At 50.1% G+C, this 17,726-nt stretch overlaps 1 protein-coding gene and 1 long non-coding RNA gene across 21 annotated transcripts in view; one reads left to right on the top strand and one right to left on the bottom strand.

Annotated features, from left to right (window-relative positions):
• Positions 1-17,726, bottom strand: part of LOC107322215 — a 148,058-nt gene that overhangs the window by 33,345 nt on the left and 96,987 nt on the right. The window lies entirely within an intron of this gene.
• Positions 13,298-16,416, top strand: SOX9 (SRY-box transcription factor 9). The gene is given in 3 exon segments (NM_001323233.1): positions 13,298-14,009; positions 14,880-15,133; positions 15,573-16,416. Coding segments are annotated over 3 exon segments (1,488 nt in total). The 5' UTR covers positions 13,298-13,578; the 3' UTR covers positions 16,376-16,416.

The raw sequence follows: 17,726 nt of genomic DNA, 5'->3' as shown, positions 1-17,726 counted from the left end.
TCAGTAGCCTGGCCAAAGGGAGCCCCAGGGGGCCGACAACTCGACCCATGCCAAACTGAAATTAATTTGTGACTTTAGAGCTTCAGGCAGACTAGGAAATATGACAGATGTAATTTTTTGCAGGCCCGCACCGACCAACCACTTTCTCTTTACAGTTACAGGCAGAAACCTGCAGAAAATGCTTTGCCCATCTGCTCTTTCCCCACAGAGCAATGCAATAGATGGAACTCCTCCGGTCTGTCTCGAAGCTGCTGGCAGGTCTTTCCAATTTGCATCACATGGAGCCAAGGCAATACTACCAGTTCCATTTTCTCAAGAGATAAGGATCACTGGGATTTCTGAGCACCCTTCATCAAAGTGGTTTCGAGCCCCTCAGAGAGTTGCTTTTCTCATATGATTTCATAGAATAACGGAATAGTTTAGGTTGGAAATGACCTTAAAGATCATCCAGTTTCAAGCCCTGCCATGAGTTGGGTGACCCCCAACTCATGGGTTTGGATACCAGCCTACAGGAAGACGACCCCAAGGCACTTATGTGCCCCAGAGTCCAGCACTGCTACACAAACACAACCATCAAAACCAGCTTGCACCACAGAGAAGGTTTCCCCACTACAAGCAGAGTCTCTATCCTCATTTTTGTCCCAGATATCACCAAATGCCAAGCTGGTTTCCTTATGGCAGATTTTTGGACCACGTTTCTCCCAAGCAGGCACCAAACCCACCCCATGTGCTTAGCACCCTGCCGTGCATCGGTGCCACATCCCCCCCCAGCCCTCAGCGACCCCCCTCCAGATGTTCCGTGTACACGACTGGGAGTGGAATCTGACTCCGGAGGAAAGGATTTCAGACCTGATTTAGCAGTTTACCTCCAACGTTTGTCCTGAATTTTTACGGAGTGGTTCGAAGTCAAGCTGAGAAGTTTCTCAAGGCCCTGGCCAAGGCAGGGGCTGCGCAGTGCCAGCGCTCACCCTGTACCTCCCCACAGATTCTAGGAACTTCACCCGAGCAAAGCAGGAATTTTTCAGCATCCTCCCTACCTCGCCCTGTGCTTTTTGGCTGGGGTCGCACAGCGCCGTTTGGCCTGTGTCGGCAGCCAGGTGCCAAGGTATATATGTACGTACCCATCAAAATGAGTGGAGCTGCTGAATTAAGTGCTGGAGCAAAACCTGGTAGGACAATAAAACCCATTGATGGTAAAGAGGAGGCCAGGTCTCCATCGCTCTGCACTGCAGCCCCCACAGCAGAGCCCTCTTGGGCTGTGCCATCCCGGCTGTGGGATGGTCACCAGCCTGGGGAAAAGCCACTTCTCACTGCGAACTCAATGGACAAGGCTTGGCTGCCAGCTCTCCATGGCCTGACGTCTTCCTTTGGGGCCCTACCCTCTAGCTCACAGCCCAAACCCATCTTGGATGGAAGAGGGAGCCTGCATGCAGACAACATCCTCCCAGTGGCTCAGCCATTGTAAATGGAGACGGGGTATGGCAGGAAAATCCAACATGGCTACTGACATACCAAATGGCTATATGACAAGGGATAAATATGAAAAAAAAATAATAATGACCAACCAAATAAAACAAACCCTAGGATGTCCTTTTGCAGTTGCTCTCTGACCATGACAACACCTTAAACACTAGTTTATGATGCAAACAGCCAGTAACCTACTGCTGGAAGCTTCTGGAATAAGCTGCCCACTTTGCAGTGGTAGCAGCAGCCCAGGTAGATGTGGGCAAGGCAGCACAAAGATCTGATTGGTTGCGGGTTGCAAACCACAGGCTGAGCCATTGATGTTGGCCATCTGCATGTGAAAAAGCAAACATATAAATAAAAATTGCTGTGAATGGCAGAAAACGATGCTGGAGAACGCTCCCACTGGCTTGGCTCCTCCTTAGCCCTGGAAGCTGAGCTGTGCTGCAGCCAAGCACAGCCTGAGCCAACCTGAATCCCACCTCTGCACCCGGTGTGCAGGCTGGGCTGCAAACCCTTTCCCACCCACACTTGTGGGAACAAGAGGGAGGTTGTATGCTCGCAGTCTTGAAAAATTATTAATAAAAATGTCAATCAGTTGGTCTGAGTGTGTTTTTTAAATTATTATTCTTATTAGATGGTTTTGAATGGCACAAACCCTCCAGTATAGCAAAAACCTGTTGAACGCAGATTTGCAAATGGTGGAGTTTGCTTCCTGCAGAGAGACTCACGCTCAGTGGGCACCAAAGAGGCTGCTGGCAGCCTGCACCAGGGCAGACCCCATCTGACATCTCCCACACACATTCAGTGTCTCACTCACCCCCACACCATTTGCTGGATCTTAACAAGTCCAGATGAGCCAAGGGGCGCGCTGGGTGCCCAAGCTGAAAGCTGCCACATGGAAAAATGCAACCTAAGCTTCTCGTACTTTTGCCTCTATTTCCAAAGGATGGTTGTGCAGTTTCGCTCTGTGTCATAGAATCATAGAATCAGAAGAATCAAGATTGGAAAAGACCTCTAAGATCACTGAGTCCAACCCCAACCCACCCCCATCATGCCCACTGACCATGTCACCATGTGCCACGACTCCGCAGTTCAGGGACAGTAACATGGATCAGTCTAAGAACTTCATTACAAACAGACACTTTGGGTCGTTTTTTGCCTGTTTGGGAAAGGACAGAGCTCCTAAAGAATGGAGCTCTGTGACAGAAAGTGGTCAGGGAGAGGAAGGGAGCCAATGGAGGTGGGGGATGTAAAAAGGACATGGAAAGGGACAAGGTTAGTGGGCATAGTGGGGATGGATTGGGGTCAGACTTGATGATCTTAGAGGTCTTTTCCAACCTTAATGATTCTGTGTTCATAACAAACCCCACTCCTGCAAGCAAACCCTTCTGATCACCTGCTACCTGCAGATCTCAGTCATGCAGTTCACCCTCCTGAAGATCATCATAATTAATAAGAAAAAAGACAGGTGGCACACCCTTAACTAGGGATGTTTTCATAATGGTTAAATGCTGGCCTGGAGCCAACCTGAAAGTTCGGGAGGAAGGGATTTAGGAGCTGATCTCCAAATTTCACAACTGGTCCCATGTTATAAATAGGGACTTGCCCAAAGTTCTACATTCAAGAGTTTGAAGTCAGATCTTGATCTGAATTTGGTGGCTTGGGCCAGTTTCAAGAATCACAAATTACCTCCACTTATTATTATTAATAATAATAAAGCATTACTTTATGCAGGAGCCTTGAGGTTCATTGTGATATGCAGACAAGCGGTTAGAGCAGGAGCAAGGCATGCAGCTGGTGTGAGCAGGTGGGATTTGCATTATCTGCAGCACTGGGGCCAAGCCCTGCCTGCACAGAGGTGGGAAGAGCCCTGCACTGCAGGTCCACCACAAGCATCACGGCCAGAGTTAGGGTTAGAGCTGCCCCCAGCCCAGCACTGGCCAAAACTGCAAAAGAAAATGTTGCCTCCACCTGCAAAAGAACTGATGAGGACTAGAGCCTGGAGAGGATGCCTTGGAGCATCTCTTCCCAGCTGATTCCCAGCAGGTTCCCAAGAGCCTTTAAGCTGCACATCTTCACACCCACAAACCCCTCTGTGCTTACCAGGAGCATACCCAGAAAAGCAAAGCTGCTGCCTGCAGGGTAGGCACAGAGCTCTGAGCTTTGCTGCTTTCAATGCAAAGCAAATCCTCCCCCATGATCTTTGATGAGCACAGATGGGTCAGTGCTAGCAGACCAGTGGTCTACAGGCTGAGACCACTGCACCAACCGACCCTGTTCATCAATTGTATTTGTAAATGTGTGCTCAGCTCCTGCTTGCTGGCTGTGCTCATGGGCACTTTGTCCCTTTAAATCATTGCCCTCAGCCACCAGTGCAAAACACTGAGCAGCACTTGCTGCAGGTGCTCAATACCATCAGATTCAAGGAGTGGATAATTAATATTGAAAGGTGCAATTGCAGCCAAGCAGGCTGGCTAATCAGCTACTGATTTCACCCTAATGTACCAGATCACTTAGAAATTTAATCTGGAGGTGGTGGGAGGGACAGAGGAGCAGCAACCGGAATCACTGTGGAAATGCAGAATCCCTTTCTAAACACTGCACGATTACAGCAGTGACTTGGTTACCTCCAATTCATCCAGCCAAGGCCAAGTTCACAAACATAGAAACCTTAGATGCACTTTTTTTCCTCCAGTCCTTCTCTGCACCAGGTCCAACAGGGATCTCCCAACTATCCCAGTGTATTGGCAGTTGGGCTGGGGAAGAGATTCTGGGTCACTTTTGATATCTCTGCCTCACTTCAATCATAATACATGAATGCCTACACTCTGTTCCTGCACCAGCACAGACCCATCCCACCTGCATGCACATGGCTGCACCAAACCTGTTCCACTGAGAACAAGGAAGCAGAGAATCACATGGAAACAGAAGGGAATAGAATAGAAGGAAACAGGAGGAGGACACACTGTGGAAATATTTAATCACAAATCACCAGCTCTGTGCATTTTGGAAGGCCATTAGAGTGGCTGTGTAAGAACAGCCTTCTGCTCAATGTGGCACAAGGAGGGCACAGGCACTTCAGCAAAGCACCACGCATCCTCTCAGCCAACTCTTTGTCCAGCTCTGCAAAGCCAGGCACAAGACATTCAAAGTTAATCAGCATCTGGGGCTGACAGGGAACTGATCCCCCCAGACAGCCCTAAAAATGATGTTTGGCTCAGAAGCAATATCCAGGCAGAGGTCCCCTCCAGTCTCACACTCCCAGCTCTTGCTTTCACAAATGCTGCGTGACCAGTCAAACTGGATTGGATTTTCTTCAGGGTTTTTTTTTTCTATCCCCAAATACAACCCTTTTACTGCATCAACACAGAAAAAATAATAAAATGGGAGCCTTATCTGTGTGGTTTCAGGTGCTCTGGGAGATCTCAGATTTGTCCCTTTCTGTTAGGAAAGACTTGCTCTCCAAAAGAGCAGCGATGAAGTGGAATGGATGCTCAGACAATGGGGCTGTCACCACCCCCAGAAGTGTTCTAGAACCATGGGGATGTGGCACTGAGGGACGTGGATATGGGCATAGTGAGGATGGGTTGGGCTTGGGCTTGGGGATCTTAGTGGTCTTCTCCAATCTCAATGATTCTCTGATTCTTGGGGGCTGCATCTTGTTTCCAAAGGGCACACTTTAGTATGATATGGGGTGGACCAGGACCTGAAAACCAGTCTTAGAGCCACTTAAGGCAAATGATAATCTCAGAGCTCAGTAAATTACTAAACAAGTTACAAGGGCAACAGAAAACAGGTGCTTGGCCTCAACCCTATGGATTCTCTGAGGTTTCATACAGGAGAAGCTCACATTACCATTCTTTTTCTCACCAGCGTATTGCATCGTGCCTCCACACACCCAAAGAACCAATACCTTTGACACCGTCAAAAACACACACCCACTTTCTGTGCACACTGTGAGCCCAGGCTGCAGTGCATAGCCCCCCCGGGGCCAAGCGGGATCCAGGCAGAGGATCCAAACCTTCTTTTGTTTCCAAACTTGGCTCATTCACTCTTCTCCCATTCTCTCCACCCCACCCCCCCAACCCCCCCTTCTTTTTCTTTCCTTTTTCTCTCTCTCTCTTTTTTTTTTTAAGGTAACAATACATCCTTTCAGGCACTGCCAAAGCTCTACTCAAGCCCACTCCGATAAGACCTGGCAGGAAAGGTAACTGCCATCAATATTTTGGAGAATGTTAACCACCTGAGGACAGCCAGGGTGGGGGATCCCAACGGGCGGCTGCGAGCACCTGGGCTATGTTGGAAAACACCACATTAAAAGTCCTTTCCCTCACGGATTCCCCCCGAATTCCCAGGACATGCTCTCCAGCATAAGTGGCTATAAAGGCAGTGCTGAGCCAGGACAGTGTGCTCCACTTGGAGGTATGTTTTCGTGATGCTTCTTTTGCGGCCTTTTCATTTACTCCGCTAAAATATTATTCTTCAGCCAGAGTTTATTTTGGATAAGTGCGGCTCTGAGTCCAACTTTTGGAGCCCTAAATTCTGCATCAGAGGATCCAGAATTTAATGTTCAAAATGAAAAAATCCCCCCCCCCCAAAAAAATAGGGGATGTCATTTGGTTGGGGTCTCCCAGACAGTGCTGCCATCGCGGGTGCCGCACAGCAGCACTTTGTCTCTGTTCTGCAGGAGCACCTGTCTTCATCCCTGCCTTCAAAGTCAAAAATCGCTTCGTGTGTTATGAGTAGGAACCCGGGATTACGATAAAGAGTGGTTTCAGACTGACAGCAAATTAAAGTGCAAGCCAAGGTATATATACACCATTCAGAGACGTATTTATAAGAGGGTTTTTTCCCCTAAAACCAGAAAAATATAATGATATTCTGTCGTGGAGTCTGAGACTTTCTGTGTTATTATTAAGACATAGCAAACATTTCTAGGTAAAAAAACTGCAAGCTGGATGGTGTTCTTCTCAGAATAAGCTTTCCCCACTTAGCAGCAGGATGATTTTTTTCTCGTGTTCATGCAAAAAAAGTATGTTTTTTTGCCAAGCTAAATGGCCAGCGCATATTTCTCATCTGTCACAGATAGGAGAGACAGGTAGACAGAAAAACCAGCACTCCCTGCCCTCCCGATTGCTGTTTTTCTATCGTACTCTGCTTCGCTATAATAATTTTAACGTGATGAGTGTTATGCTGTGTTTTCTTTTAACTGTAAGCTACGGCCCTTCCTTCAGGTTTGGAAGGCAAATAAAGCAAATGAAAACAGAAGGGAAACGGGATAAATTATCAGCGTTGAACAAAAGCAAACTTGATAAAGCAATTGCTGTTTATGGAATAAATAGCGATGCTGAGATTAATCAGCGCACCCCACTCCTCTCTCTGGCTCTGGGATAGGTATTAAAAACCAGTGTTGGATTTGGTGCCTTGGGGTCAGCCCCGCAGATCCCACCCCGACCCTTTAGCACTATTATTATTCAGGGAAGCTCTGTGAATCAGCATGGGGCAAAACGGGCAGGAAACAGGCAAAGGGGAAGAGCTCAGGGCTGCGTGCATCCTGCCCTGCGAGCAGCTTCAAAATGCCTTCAGATGGGTTTCCCATTGGGAAAGGAGCCCATGAGCTGCCCAGACCACACTCTCTCCCTCCCGACACACACACATACATTTCCAGGACAGAGCACCCTCAGCACCAACAGAAAAACTATGTCCTACATGAGGGTTAGCAAAGTGCTCGCTGTTTGCTCCTGCCCGTCACGGCTGGGCACATCTAACAGGGCAAGCATGTGCCCAAAACAGGGAACCTGGAACGCGGTATTGGTGTCTCCATGCCCAAATGCGGGGCAGGGAGGGAGTGGTGATGGGCACAAAACCATATGGAAAGGAGAGCATGGTGTCCCCAGCCCGCCCATGGGGAACCACAACGCGGGCAGTGAAAGGGGAAAACTCATCGAAATTCTCAGACATGGCCAAAGATTTATGTTATATGTGAAATAAAATATTTATACAGAGCTCAGGCACACAGCTACGCACTTGGCATAGGGGAGGAACAGCAAGACAGCCATATTTTCGGTATACGCGAGTGCATGCATACGTGAGTCTGTGTTTAGATAGATACATGTATATAAAACAAATCCCTGTTTATTGCTCGGCAGAGAAAACTACCTTTTTTTTTTTTAACATAAATAACCCCAATGCAAATAAACTCCCCACCCTGAGCAAACTTAACGCGATCCCGTTGCAGATTTCTCTATTTTTCAAATAAATCATCGTTCCACCCCAACATGGACCTGGCAGCTTAGATTTCCAAATCACTCAGGAGCGGCGCTGGGATGGGAGCTGGAAGCAGCCCAAACAAACAACTTTACAAGTTCCAGAAGCCGGGTGCCCCCATCTCCACCACCCCCTCTTTTCTCTCTTTTCGGGAGGGGTGGGCACTGGCCCATAGGAAACCAGTGACCCAGGGACATCTGCAAGCGATTAGGATGCAGACTTCAGGTAGCTCCCAGAAACACGTGCTGTCCACATTACACCCTCCAAGTATATTTCCACAACTTTACTTCTCCAAATAAACAGTCGGGCTCTCCCTGCATTAGCAAGGAGCTGCACAAACAGGTAGAGAGAATGGCAGTTTTATTCCCCTTTCCAATTCTGATGGATTTCTTGTAAGCTGTTGCCGGGCTGCGTAATTTGAACTATTGCTTGGAAAACATAATAGGGCAGGTTTAAAATTACTGCCATGTATTTATCTGTATGTGACTATGAAACATGGTGTACAATTTGCACAGCACGTTAATGAACAGCCGCTTATGGGAGCGAGCGGGGCTGAGCTCAAGTAAACCTAAAAAATAGATGCATTAACCAGAATCCATCAGGATTTATAGCTGGGTTGGGAAAATTGCTTTTAATTTCTATAATCGGGTTTTCTGTCTTTCAAAGCAAACTTTCTTCTAACTGCTTTAAGAGAGGGGGTCTTGGGGATGCCATGCTGAGGGCACCACAACTCTTGGCTGTGGATGGACCCTGGGAGGACACTGAGCACAGACAGCATGATAGTGGCTGTGGTATGGGACACTGCTCTTTTATAGGAAGAAAAGAAAAAAGCAGAGGGAGAAGACAATGCTGATAACTTGTAGCCACCATTTGCTCAGGGTCATTTGTCCTTTACAGGAGAGCTTGGTGCTGCTGTAAATGAAATCTGCACCTTTTGTGCTCGTTATACCTGAGCTTTGATTCTGGCTTTGATCACTTCACCCAAAGTCATTCAAACAGGACTGAGTTATCTCAGTGACCCACTGGGGACTGTGCACAGAGCTGCTGGAGTGGATGTGGGGACAGACTAGAGCCCCTCCTGAACCCAGAGTCCCCCCATCTGAGCATCAGCTCCACGGGGACCAGAGTTGGGACACAGCTGCTCCTTGGAGCCCCAAAATATGGAAAACCCACAGCATGCAACAGCAATACCCAACTGCAGCCGAAGATAAAGATATTCAAGATAAAGGTGCATCTTGGGGAGAAATAACAATAATAACAATAACAATAATAACAATAATAACTACCCTCTTTCTCAACAAGGAGAAGCACTCAGCACCTTTTGCGTGTTTCCATTCCCCTCTATCCAAGCCTGATAAATTTTCCATTTGCCGACGTTTGCAAAGCCTGGAGCCAAGAGTTGTGAGCAAATAAAGAAATAAACAAGAAACGCATCGCTTTCATCTCCAGAAACAAGCACTTGTGAGGCACAACTCTGTGCACAGCACTTTATAGCTGCAGCAGAAGAACACCACGGCGGGGTTCTGCGTGCTTACATGGGAGCCAAGCAGCGTTAATCTCATCCTGTACTGCCCTGTGCTCAGCTCTGGGCTCCAAAAGGAGGGAAGAAATCCCCACTTTCCCCTTCCTTTTCTCGCACTTGGAGAGTTTTCCAGAGGAAAAAGCATTTCTCTGATCCAAAAGCCTGCAGCACTTTCCCTGGTGCTGTTTCATGGCCTCAATGAAGGTGCAACGATTTCACAGCCACAGCCGACAGAGGTGGGCAAACAACCAGTGCCACCCCACTCCCTCCATAGAAATAATCACAAGCAATTCCCTGCTGCCCTGAGATTCTCCACTCCCAACTTTGGAAATTCTTTTGCTTTATCCAATGCATCCGGGGAGGCGAGATGGGATTTTCAGGCATGAATTATAGAGGCCGTAAAAGCAAATATCTTCAGGGAGTCAGCGCAAAGGCTGTTACCTTACACACCAAAAAGGGGGGAAACCAGCCTGAGCTGCAGCTCACCCAAACCCGATCTGGTGTTCAATCATAGCACAGCGTTGCCTGCAGCTCAGCCCAGGGCAGCTGTGAATTATTGGGTTATTGGGACAGATTTCTAAACACTGAAAACGATAATGCAAATGCACCACGTCAAGCAATTCGGAGCTACGCCTGCAAAATGAATTGCTAACTTCACCACCAATTTGCTAAAGCTCTTCGTTCAGTACAATGACCTCCTGATGAGGACACCCCAACTCGTACTCGTGAAATGTTTGGGAAATTGAAAGCTTATTGAGTGCAGTGCCAAAGGGCACCAAGTGCCACCGGGCAGGGCTGTATCCCCCTCCCCTTCTATCCTTCCCAGCTGCAGCTTTGCAATGGAGAAGAAATATCAATTGCTTTGCTCAGTTATGGAGCAAAAACACTCATTGAGAAGCTGTTCTATGCAGGGTAGGGTGCTGCAGAACCCCCATTTTTAATAAAGTGCCTTTGCTGGGGAGGAAGAGGCTTTTATAGAAGAGACTGATAATTATACTGCAATTAAGTGCAGCTGAAAGCTGCCCCAAAACACAGCAGTAGCCCCCCCAGGCTGCTTCCATGGCACAACCCTATCTGGCACTGCACTTTGTGCCATCAAGCAGTAGGCAACACAGTTCTGATATCAAAACAAAGAGGCATTGGTGCATCCTGGCTACCTGTTCTTAGGGACAGCCACTACAACCCAAAGCTTACAGAGGGGCCGGGTGACATCCACATTAGCCCTGTGAGGTCAGAAGAGCCAGGTGACAACACCACCCCTGCCCCACAACACCGGTGCCCATCACACCTGCAAGTTTTGGGCAGCAGCAACCTTGGCACAGCAAGGTGGATGAAGCCCCCCAAAAAATCACCTACAAAATGAAGCTCATTTAGGAGCAAGAACAAAACCCAACCGCTCTGTTGCATGTTATTAATATAGGGCATTTATATAGCTTAAGAGAAACAGTCCCTGTGCACCCACATGGCTGCTGCTGTTCCCTTTGCTGCTAAAGCTTCTGCCTCACTCCCTGCCCAGAGCCTTGCAGGGATCATTGCCTAAAATAGGATGATTTGATTGAGCACAAGGGAGGAAAACCATGGAATGAGGTCTGTAATCCATGGGCTCCTTGCTAAAAATCCTTCCTGATATCCGAGCTCACCGCTCACAATAAAACAACGTAAACTCTACACAAAGAAAAGGGAACTTCCATCCTGACCTACAAAGGGCACCCATCACTTCGCAACACGACCGTGATTTAACCAGCGTGCCCCTATTGCCCAAACAGCACGACCAACAGGAATTAAAAGCAATAATTCCAAAATGATAAAATTACGTCCTATAACAGAACTGGAAAACTCCTTTAAGTTTCATTTTTGCTTATGGCTCAAACTTGTCGAACTGCTTTCTTTTGTTAAAGCAGATCCTTTGGTAACAAAAAAAGGCAGCGGCGCTTCTAGCAGACGGACTCACGGAACGAGAAAGGTTCTCATTCTTATGCTTTTCACCCCATCAAAGTTGCTCTGGCATTTATCAGCAGCAGAGCCGCTGAGCAATCTGTTGTCACCGCGTTTTTCTCCTCCAGGTTCGCTGCTGGTTGGGGTTTTGCTGCCCAGCTCCAGCTGTGGGCTCAGAGCAGTGTCCTTCCAGAGCAATTCGGGATGCTCCCATCACAAACACATGCAGCAAAGGAGACCTGCAGGGTTCAGTTCCACTCCTACACTGACCGAGAGCTGAAATCGCCAAAGGAAAAGATTTCTAAATCCTCCCCTATGAGATTACTTTTGTCAAATAACTCCACACAACTCAGCACATCTCCTCTGGGACACAAAGGAACGACACGGAGCGCTATGAAAAACTATGAAACACTTCTCTTTGCTGCAGAGAAATGTAAAAAAGCCCAAAAGCTCCCGAAGGAAACCCTCACCGGCACCCGCGCTCCATCTCTGCTCCTGCAGACAAAGGTCTGGAAATAGGACAGCACTTACAGGACAGCACTTATAGGACAGCACTTACTTATAGGACAGCACTTACCTTCCAGCTCCCCACAGATAACTACTCCCCCACAGTTTGCAAGCAAAAAAAGTCTCGGGGCAAGATAGCAAAAGACAAGCAGGGTGCACTGGGGAGATTGCTTGCAGATGCGTTTATTCAGAGCTCCTTTTCCTTTCCCCGCTGCCTTTTGCTCTATTTTGTTTTTGCTTGTTTTTTTTTTTTTCTTTTTTTTTTTCCCAAGCATTTTTTTAAACTTTTTTTTTTTTTTTTTCCTTTTTTTTTCTTTTTCTTTTTTCTTTTTTTTTTTTTTTTTTTTTTTTCACGTGCCATTTCCAGCGCTTTGAAAATCCCCTTACGAACGCAGCAGCACGAAACAAGGATGAGAGATGCGCACCGGCTGAGCCGGATCCTGCCCTAAAGGACAAAGGCTGCCAATGGCAGCGGCGTTAACGAAGCCCCCAGCTTTAAGGCTCGGGCTGATACCAACAACTGCGTGGGCTGCACCGGGAGCCAGAGCGGGTCGGACGGGAGGAGGGCAGCTCCTGCAGCTCCCAGCGCCCATCTGCGCTGCAGCGCATCTCCACCCCCACCCCTGACACCCAGCGAGGCGAGTCCTGCGCCGCGCTCCATCCAGGTAACAGCTTCTCTCCCCCTTCCAGCATCCCGTAATAAGTTTTACTCGCGTGTCTTATGATTCACCATAAGGGGAACGTATTTCAACACATAACCCTGCAACGGAGACACAACCCGAAGAGCTGCGGCGCTTTTTTAGTCACTTTCTGCTGTTTGATTCCGATGATCAGAGTCGGACAAGTAACTTAGCAAAACTCTGCATGGCCGATGAGCCCCGCAGGCTCCCGAATGGCCTCAGCAGCAGCAGCGCAGAGCCGCTCCGTGGGGAAGGGACTTGGGGAGGGGGAAATGAATAAAAAAGGACTTTAAACACAAAATCACAGCATTAGAAAAGTAAAGTTCGAACCTTTAAAGAACAAATGAATGGACCGGGAGACCTCGTACTAACAAAAAAAGGAAAAGAATAAAGAGCATTTCGTGCTCTCCACGCTCCCCGCACCCTCCGCTGCCCCACGTACGGCGCAGCCCCTTCCCACCCCCCACCCCGCGGGTCGCGCATCTCTCCCCGCCCCCGTGCGGCCCCGCGTCGTTCCTCGGCCTTTGGCGCCCCCTCCGGACGGCAGCTCGCACCGCCCGCGGCTCCGCTCCCCCCACGCTGCGGGCAGAGCTCGGCCCCGCTCCGCGCTGATCCGCGGGGACCCCTCCGGCACGCAGCGCACGGAGTTGGGCGCTTGGGAAGCCCGAACCCGGTGTCGGGGCGGAGCGAAACGAAGCGGAACGGAACGACTCCCACCGCCCCGAGCCCCACCCCGGCTCTCCCGCAACCTGCGCGCGGCGCTGCGCGATAGTTGCGCGCCCTCCGGCTCCTCCCCTCGGTGGCTCCACAACCAATAACGTGCTCGCCAACCCCCGGGGGCCGGCCTCCCATTGGCGGAGAGCTGCCGAGCCGAAATCGCCACGGAGAGTATTTATTCCCGCAGCGCGGAGCGGGCCGCAGAGCCGCGCAGCAGAGCCGCGGGGCGCGCCCGGCCCTGCGCTTTTTTCCCTCTCCTTCGCTTTGCCCCTCTCCGCCGCTCGGTTCTGATTTTCGGTCTTGGAGGAGTCGGGAAAGAGAAAGACTTGAACGTTCAAAAAAACTTTTGCAAACTTTTTTTTTGCAGCTTCTTCTCCTCCTTCTCGCAGCCGGGCTGCGCGCTGCTGGAGGCTCCATCTCTCCCTGTTTAACTGCTTGTTTTTAACCCTTCCCCGCCCCTCAGCCGCCCGCTTATTTTCTCGCATGAATCTCCTAGACCCCTTCATGAAAATGACGGAAGAACAGGACAAATGCATCTCCGACGCCCCCAGCCCCACCATGTCGGATGACTCCGCCGGGTCTCCTTGTCCCTCCGGATCCGGCTCGGACACGGAGAACACCCGACCTCAAGAAAACACCTTCCCCAAAGGCGACCCGGACCTGAAGAAGGAAAACGACGAGGACAAATTCCCCGTGTGCATCCGCGAAGCTGTGAGCCAGGTGCTCAAGGGCTACGATTGGACCCTGGTGCCCATGCCCGTGCGGGTGAATGGATCCAGCAAGAACAAACCCCACGTGAAGCGTCCCATGAACGCCTTTATGGTGTGGGCCCAGGCGGCTCGAAGGAAACTGGCTGACCAATACCCGCATCTGCACAACGCCGAGCTCAGCAAAACGCTGGGCAAGCTGTGGAGGTGAGCCGGGGGCTGGGAGAGATGCCCTGGGGTGGGAGGAGGGATGCTGGGGGGGATGCAGCCTCATGAGTTTGCTTCGGTTGTGGCGGCGCGAGGAGGAGAGAGGAAAAGGAGGGAGAGGATGGTTGGAAGCCTGGAAAAGTTGCTGCAAAGTTTTGTATGCGCTGGCAAAGTTGTTCACTGGGATAGGAGAGGGAAAGCAGGTAAAGGAGGGGGGGGAAAGCAGGGCAAGGAGATCCCTGGGGCTGCACTCTGCTCCTGCAAAAGTTTTATTCTGCTTGAGCCGTGCCCTGCGCATGCTGCAGCCAGGGGAGCGCTTGGTGATGTGCAAGGGAAGCGATGGGCCTAGATTGCATCAGCTCTGTGCAGAGTGAGGGGAGGGGGCAAAAGCTGCCAACCCTCAGGGGGTACCCAGGGGTGGCTGGGTGCCCTCTGCCTTCCAAAATAAGGCAGGGAGGGGTGAAAACCAGAAGGCAAGTGAGTCACCTGGCTGGCAATGAGTGTGACTGCAGAAAGGAGGGGTGGAGGGGAATCCTAAATTCACAGCAGGAGGAGAAAGTGGTGAGCAACTCTGATGCTGGCAGCGGGCACAAGAGCCGTCACCCAAAGTGCCCAGGGACGGGATGAGCTGGGGAGTACTGGTGCTCACACCTCTCGTTTGGTCATTGAAATGTGGGGTGACAACCAGTGCGTGCCCCAGACTGGGGGTTCAGTGCTGGAGAGGGGGGAGTTTGCATCCCTGTTTGTGGGGACTGGGAGAGGCTTGGGGCTGATGTTAATGCCAGAGTGGAGGGAAACACTTGTGCTCCCTGCCGTGAGCTGCAGCTGACCCCGCACTGTGTTCCCCTCTCCCTTCCCCATCCTACTCAGGCTGTTGAATGAGAGCGAGAAGCGTCCCTTCGTGGAGGAGGCTGAGCGGCTGCGGGTCCAGCACATGCAGGATCACCCCAACTACAAGTACCAACCACGCAGGAGGAAGTCAGTGAAGAACGGGCAGTCGGAGCAGGAGGAGGGCTCCGAGCAGACCCACATCTCCCCCAATGCCATCTTCAAGGCGCTGCAGGCAGACTCCCCACAGTCATCCTCCAGCATCAGCGAGGTGCACTCCCCAGGGGAGCACTCAGGTAGGTGTCACAACCCACACCCTCTCTGGGGTCAGCAAAGCAGGCTGAGATTGGAGGCGGCGGGTACGGGGGAAATAAGGAAAGTAAGGGGAAATACGGAGCCACAAGCACAGTGAGGAGGGGCCCACCAGGCTTGCCCATAGCAGTGCCACAAGTGCTGACCCACATGTGCCAGCCCCTGATGCTGCTTCCACCCTGCTCTACCCATGAGAAATGCAAAGTTGTGATTCCCTTTTCTTTACTTGGTGCAACAGATGGGCACCTGTAGCACCAGCATTCTCATTCCTTGCACCTGAAGATATTTGCATTCCCCTATGCATCTGCACACCTCCCCAAGCCTTAGGGATGGGGTTAACCATTAACACCATTATCACGTTGGGCGCGAGGTGCCCAGTGCAATCCCCCCCCGTCACACTCACGTTCTCTCCTTCCATTGCAGGGCAGTCACAGGGCCCTCCTACACCCCCCACCACTCCCAAGACGGACGCTCAGCAGCCGGGCAAGCAGGACCTGAAGCGCGAGGGCCGCCCTTTGGCAGAAGGTGGCCGCCAACCTCCCCACATCGATTTCCGAGACGTGGACATCGGTGAACTCAGCAGCGACGTCATTTCCAACATCGAAACCTTCGACGTCAATGAGTTTGACCAATACCTGCCCCCCAACGGCCACCCGGGGGTCCCGGCCACCCACGGCCAAGTCACCACCTACAGCGGTACCTACGGCATCAGCAGCTCGGCCAGCTCTCCGGCAGGCGCAGGGCACGCCTGGATGGCCAAACAGCAGCCACAGCCCCCACAACCCCCAGCACAGCCCCCGGCGCAGCACACACTGCCAGCACTGAGCGGTGAGCAGGGCCCGACACAACAGCGGCCGCACATCAAAACGGAGCAGCTGAGCCCCAGCCACTACAGCGAGCAGCAGCAGCACTCCCCGCAACAACAGCAGCAGCAGCAGCAACAGCAGCTGGGCTACGGCTCCTTCAACCTGCAGCACTACGGCTCCTCGTATCCCCCCATCACCCGCTCGCAGTATGATTACACCGAGCACCAGAACTCCGGCTCCTACTACAGCCACGCTGCCGGGCAGAGCGGAGGGCTCTACTCCACCTTCACCTACATGAACCCCACGCAGCGTCCCATGTACACCCCCATTGCAGACACGTCTGGGGTGCCCTCCATCCCGCAGACCCACAGCCCGCAGCACTGGGAACAGCCCGTCTACACGCAGCTCACCCGGCCTTAAAGCCACGTGAAGACAAATAAAATAAATAAACAAACCAATCAGAAAGGAAAGAAAAGAAGAAGGAAAAAAAAAAAAGCAAAAAAAGAGAAAGGAAAAAAGAGTAAAAGAAGGCAGTGAAAGCAGAGGACTTCTGGCAGGCTTTCCTTTCTTACAAATCAAAAACGATGATTTAAGAGGAAAAAAAGATAATGGTTAAAATGTGCTGGGGAGCACCCACAGCACCCAGAGCTCAGTGCCAGCCCCCAGGGACCCAATGTGTGGGCATGGGCTGGATGTGTCCCTCTGTTTGCTGGACATTGGTGATGAGTTGGGTTTCTTGAGGGTTTTGGGCTGGTTTTTTTTTGGTTTATAAATTTTTTTTTTAGCAGTTAATTAAAAAAAATAATAAAATAAAATAAAAAATGGGGCTGGGAGGGGGGGAGAAAAAAGAAAAAGCTCAGTCCTCTGTGAGGAAATATTCTCTATTTTAAATACTTTTTAGTATGTACTGTGTATGATTCGTTACCAATTTGAGGGGATTTATACCTATTTTGTAGAGATGTTTTTTGGGGGGAGGGGGTAAAAATGCTCTTTATTTTTCCAACAGATGCAAATTGAATGCTTGGCAGGGGCGGCGCTGGGGGGGTGTTTTTTGTGTGGTCAGAGGTATTTTTGTATCGCTCAGTGTCCCTTTTTTTTCTCTCTAAGAAATTAATAAGAGGAAGAAAATAAAGAGAAAAGCAAAGCGGGGCCCACGTGCTTCTGGCTGCCATCGGTGCTGCGTAGGCTCAGCACAGCAGGGATGGGGAAGAAAAAGGTTTTCTATTTTTCTAACTCGAGAGTAACGCAAAAGGAAAAAGAAAGAACTGAAATAACTAAAAAAGAGCGTCCGGATGGAGATTTTTTGTCGTTATTTTTTCACAACCTTGAGCCTTAAAAAAAAAGAAACCAGCAAAAAAATATAAACCCAACGCTCTGAAGAAGCCTTAAAGCAGCCCTGTGCTGGTCAGTCAGCCCAGCTCTGTGCGCACAGCCCAGTGAGGGTCCCCGACCCCAGAGGGGTCAACAGAGACTGAGTTTATTCCCCGAGAAGAGCAATTTTTAATCGCCATTTAATAAGAAAATAAAAGAGGAAAAAAAAAAAAAGAAATCTCCCTTTCTATATTTTAAGTCCCTTCAAAGAGTGATGACGTTGCGGGAGCGTTGTTGGGAAGGTAACGGTGCCTGTTAAATTATGGTCAGAACTGTAACCAGTCCTTTTTATTTATCTCTCTTAATTCTTTTATTATTATTATTATTATTATTATTACTATTCTTTTGTTGTTGTTGCGTTTTGTTGTTTTTTGGAATCCATGTCCTCGGTTTGGACCAA

Source organism: Coturnix japonica, chromosome 18 (assembly GCF_001577835.2).
Source record: "Coturnix japonica isolate 7356 chromosome 18, Coturnix japonica 2.1, whole genome shotgun sequence".
Taxonomy (NCBI): domain Eukaryota; kingdom Metazoa; phylum Chordata; class Aves; order Galliformes; family Phasianidae; genus Coturnix; species Coturnix japonica.
The sequence above is the reverse complement of the archived record's forward strand: the minus strand, read 5'-3'. Positions and strand labels throughout refer to the sequence as shown.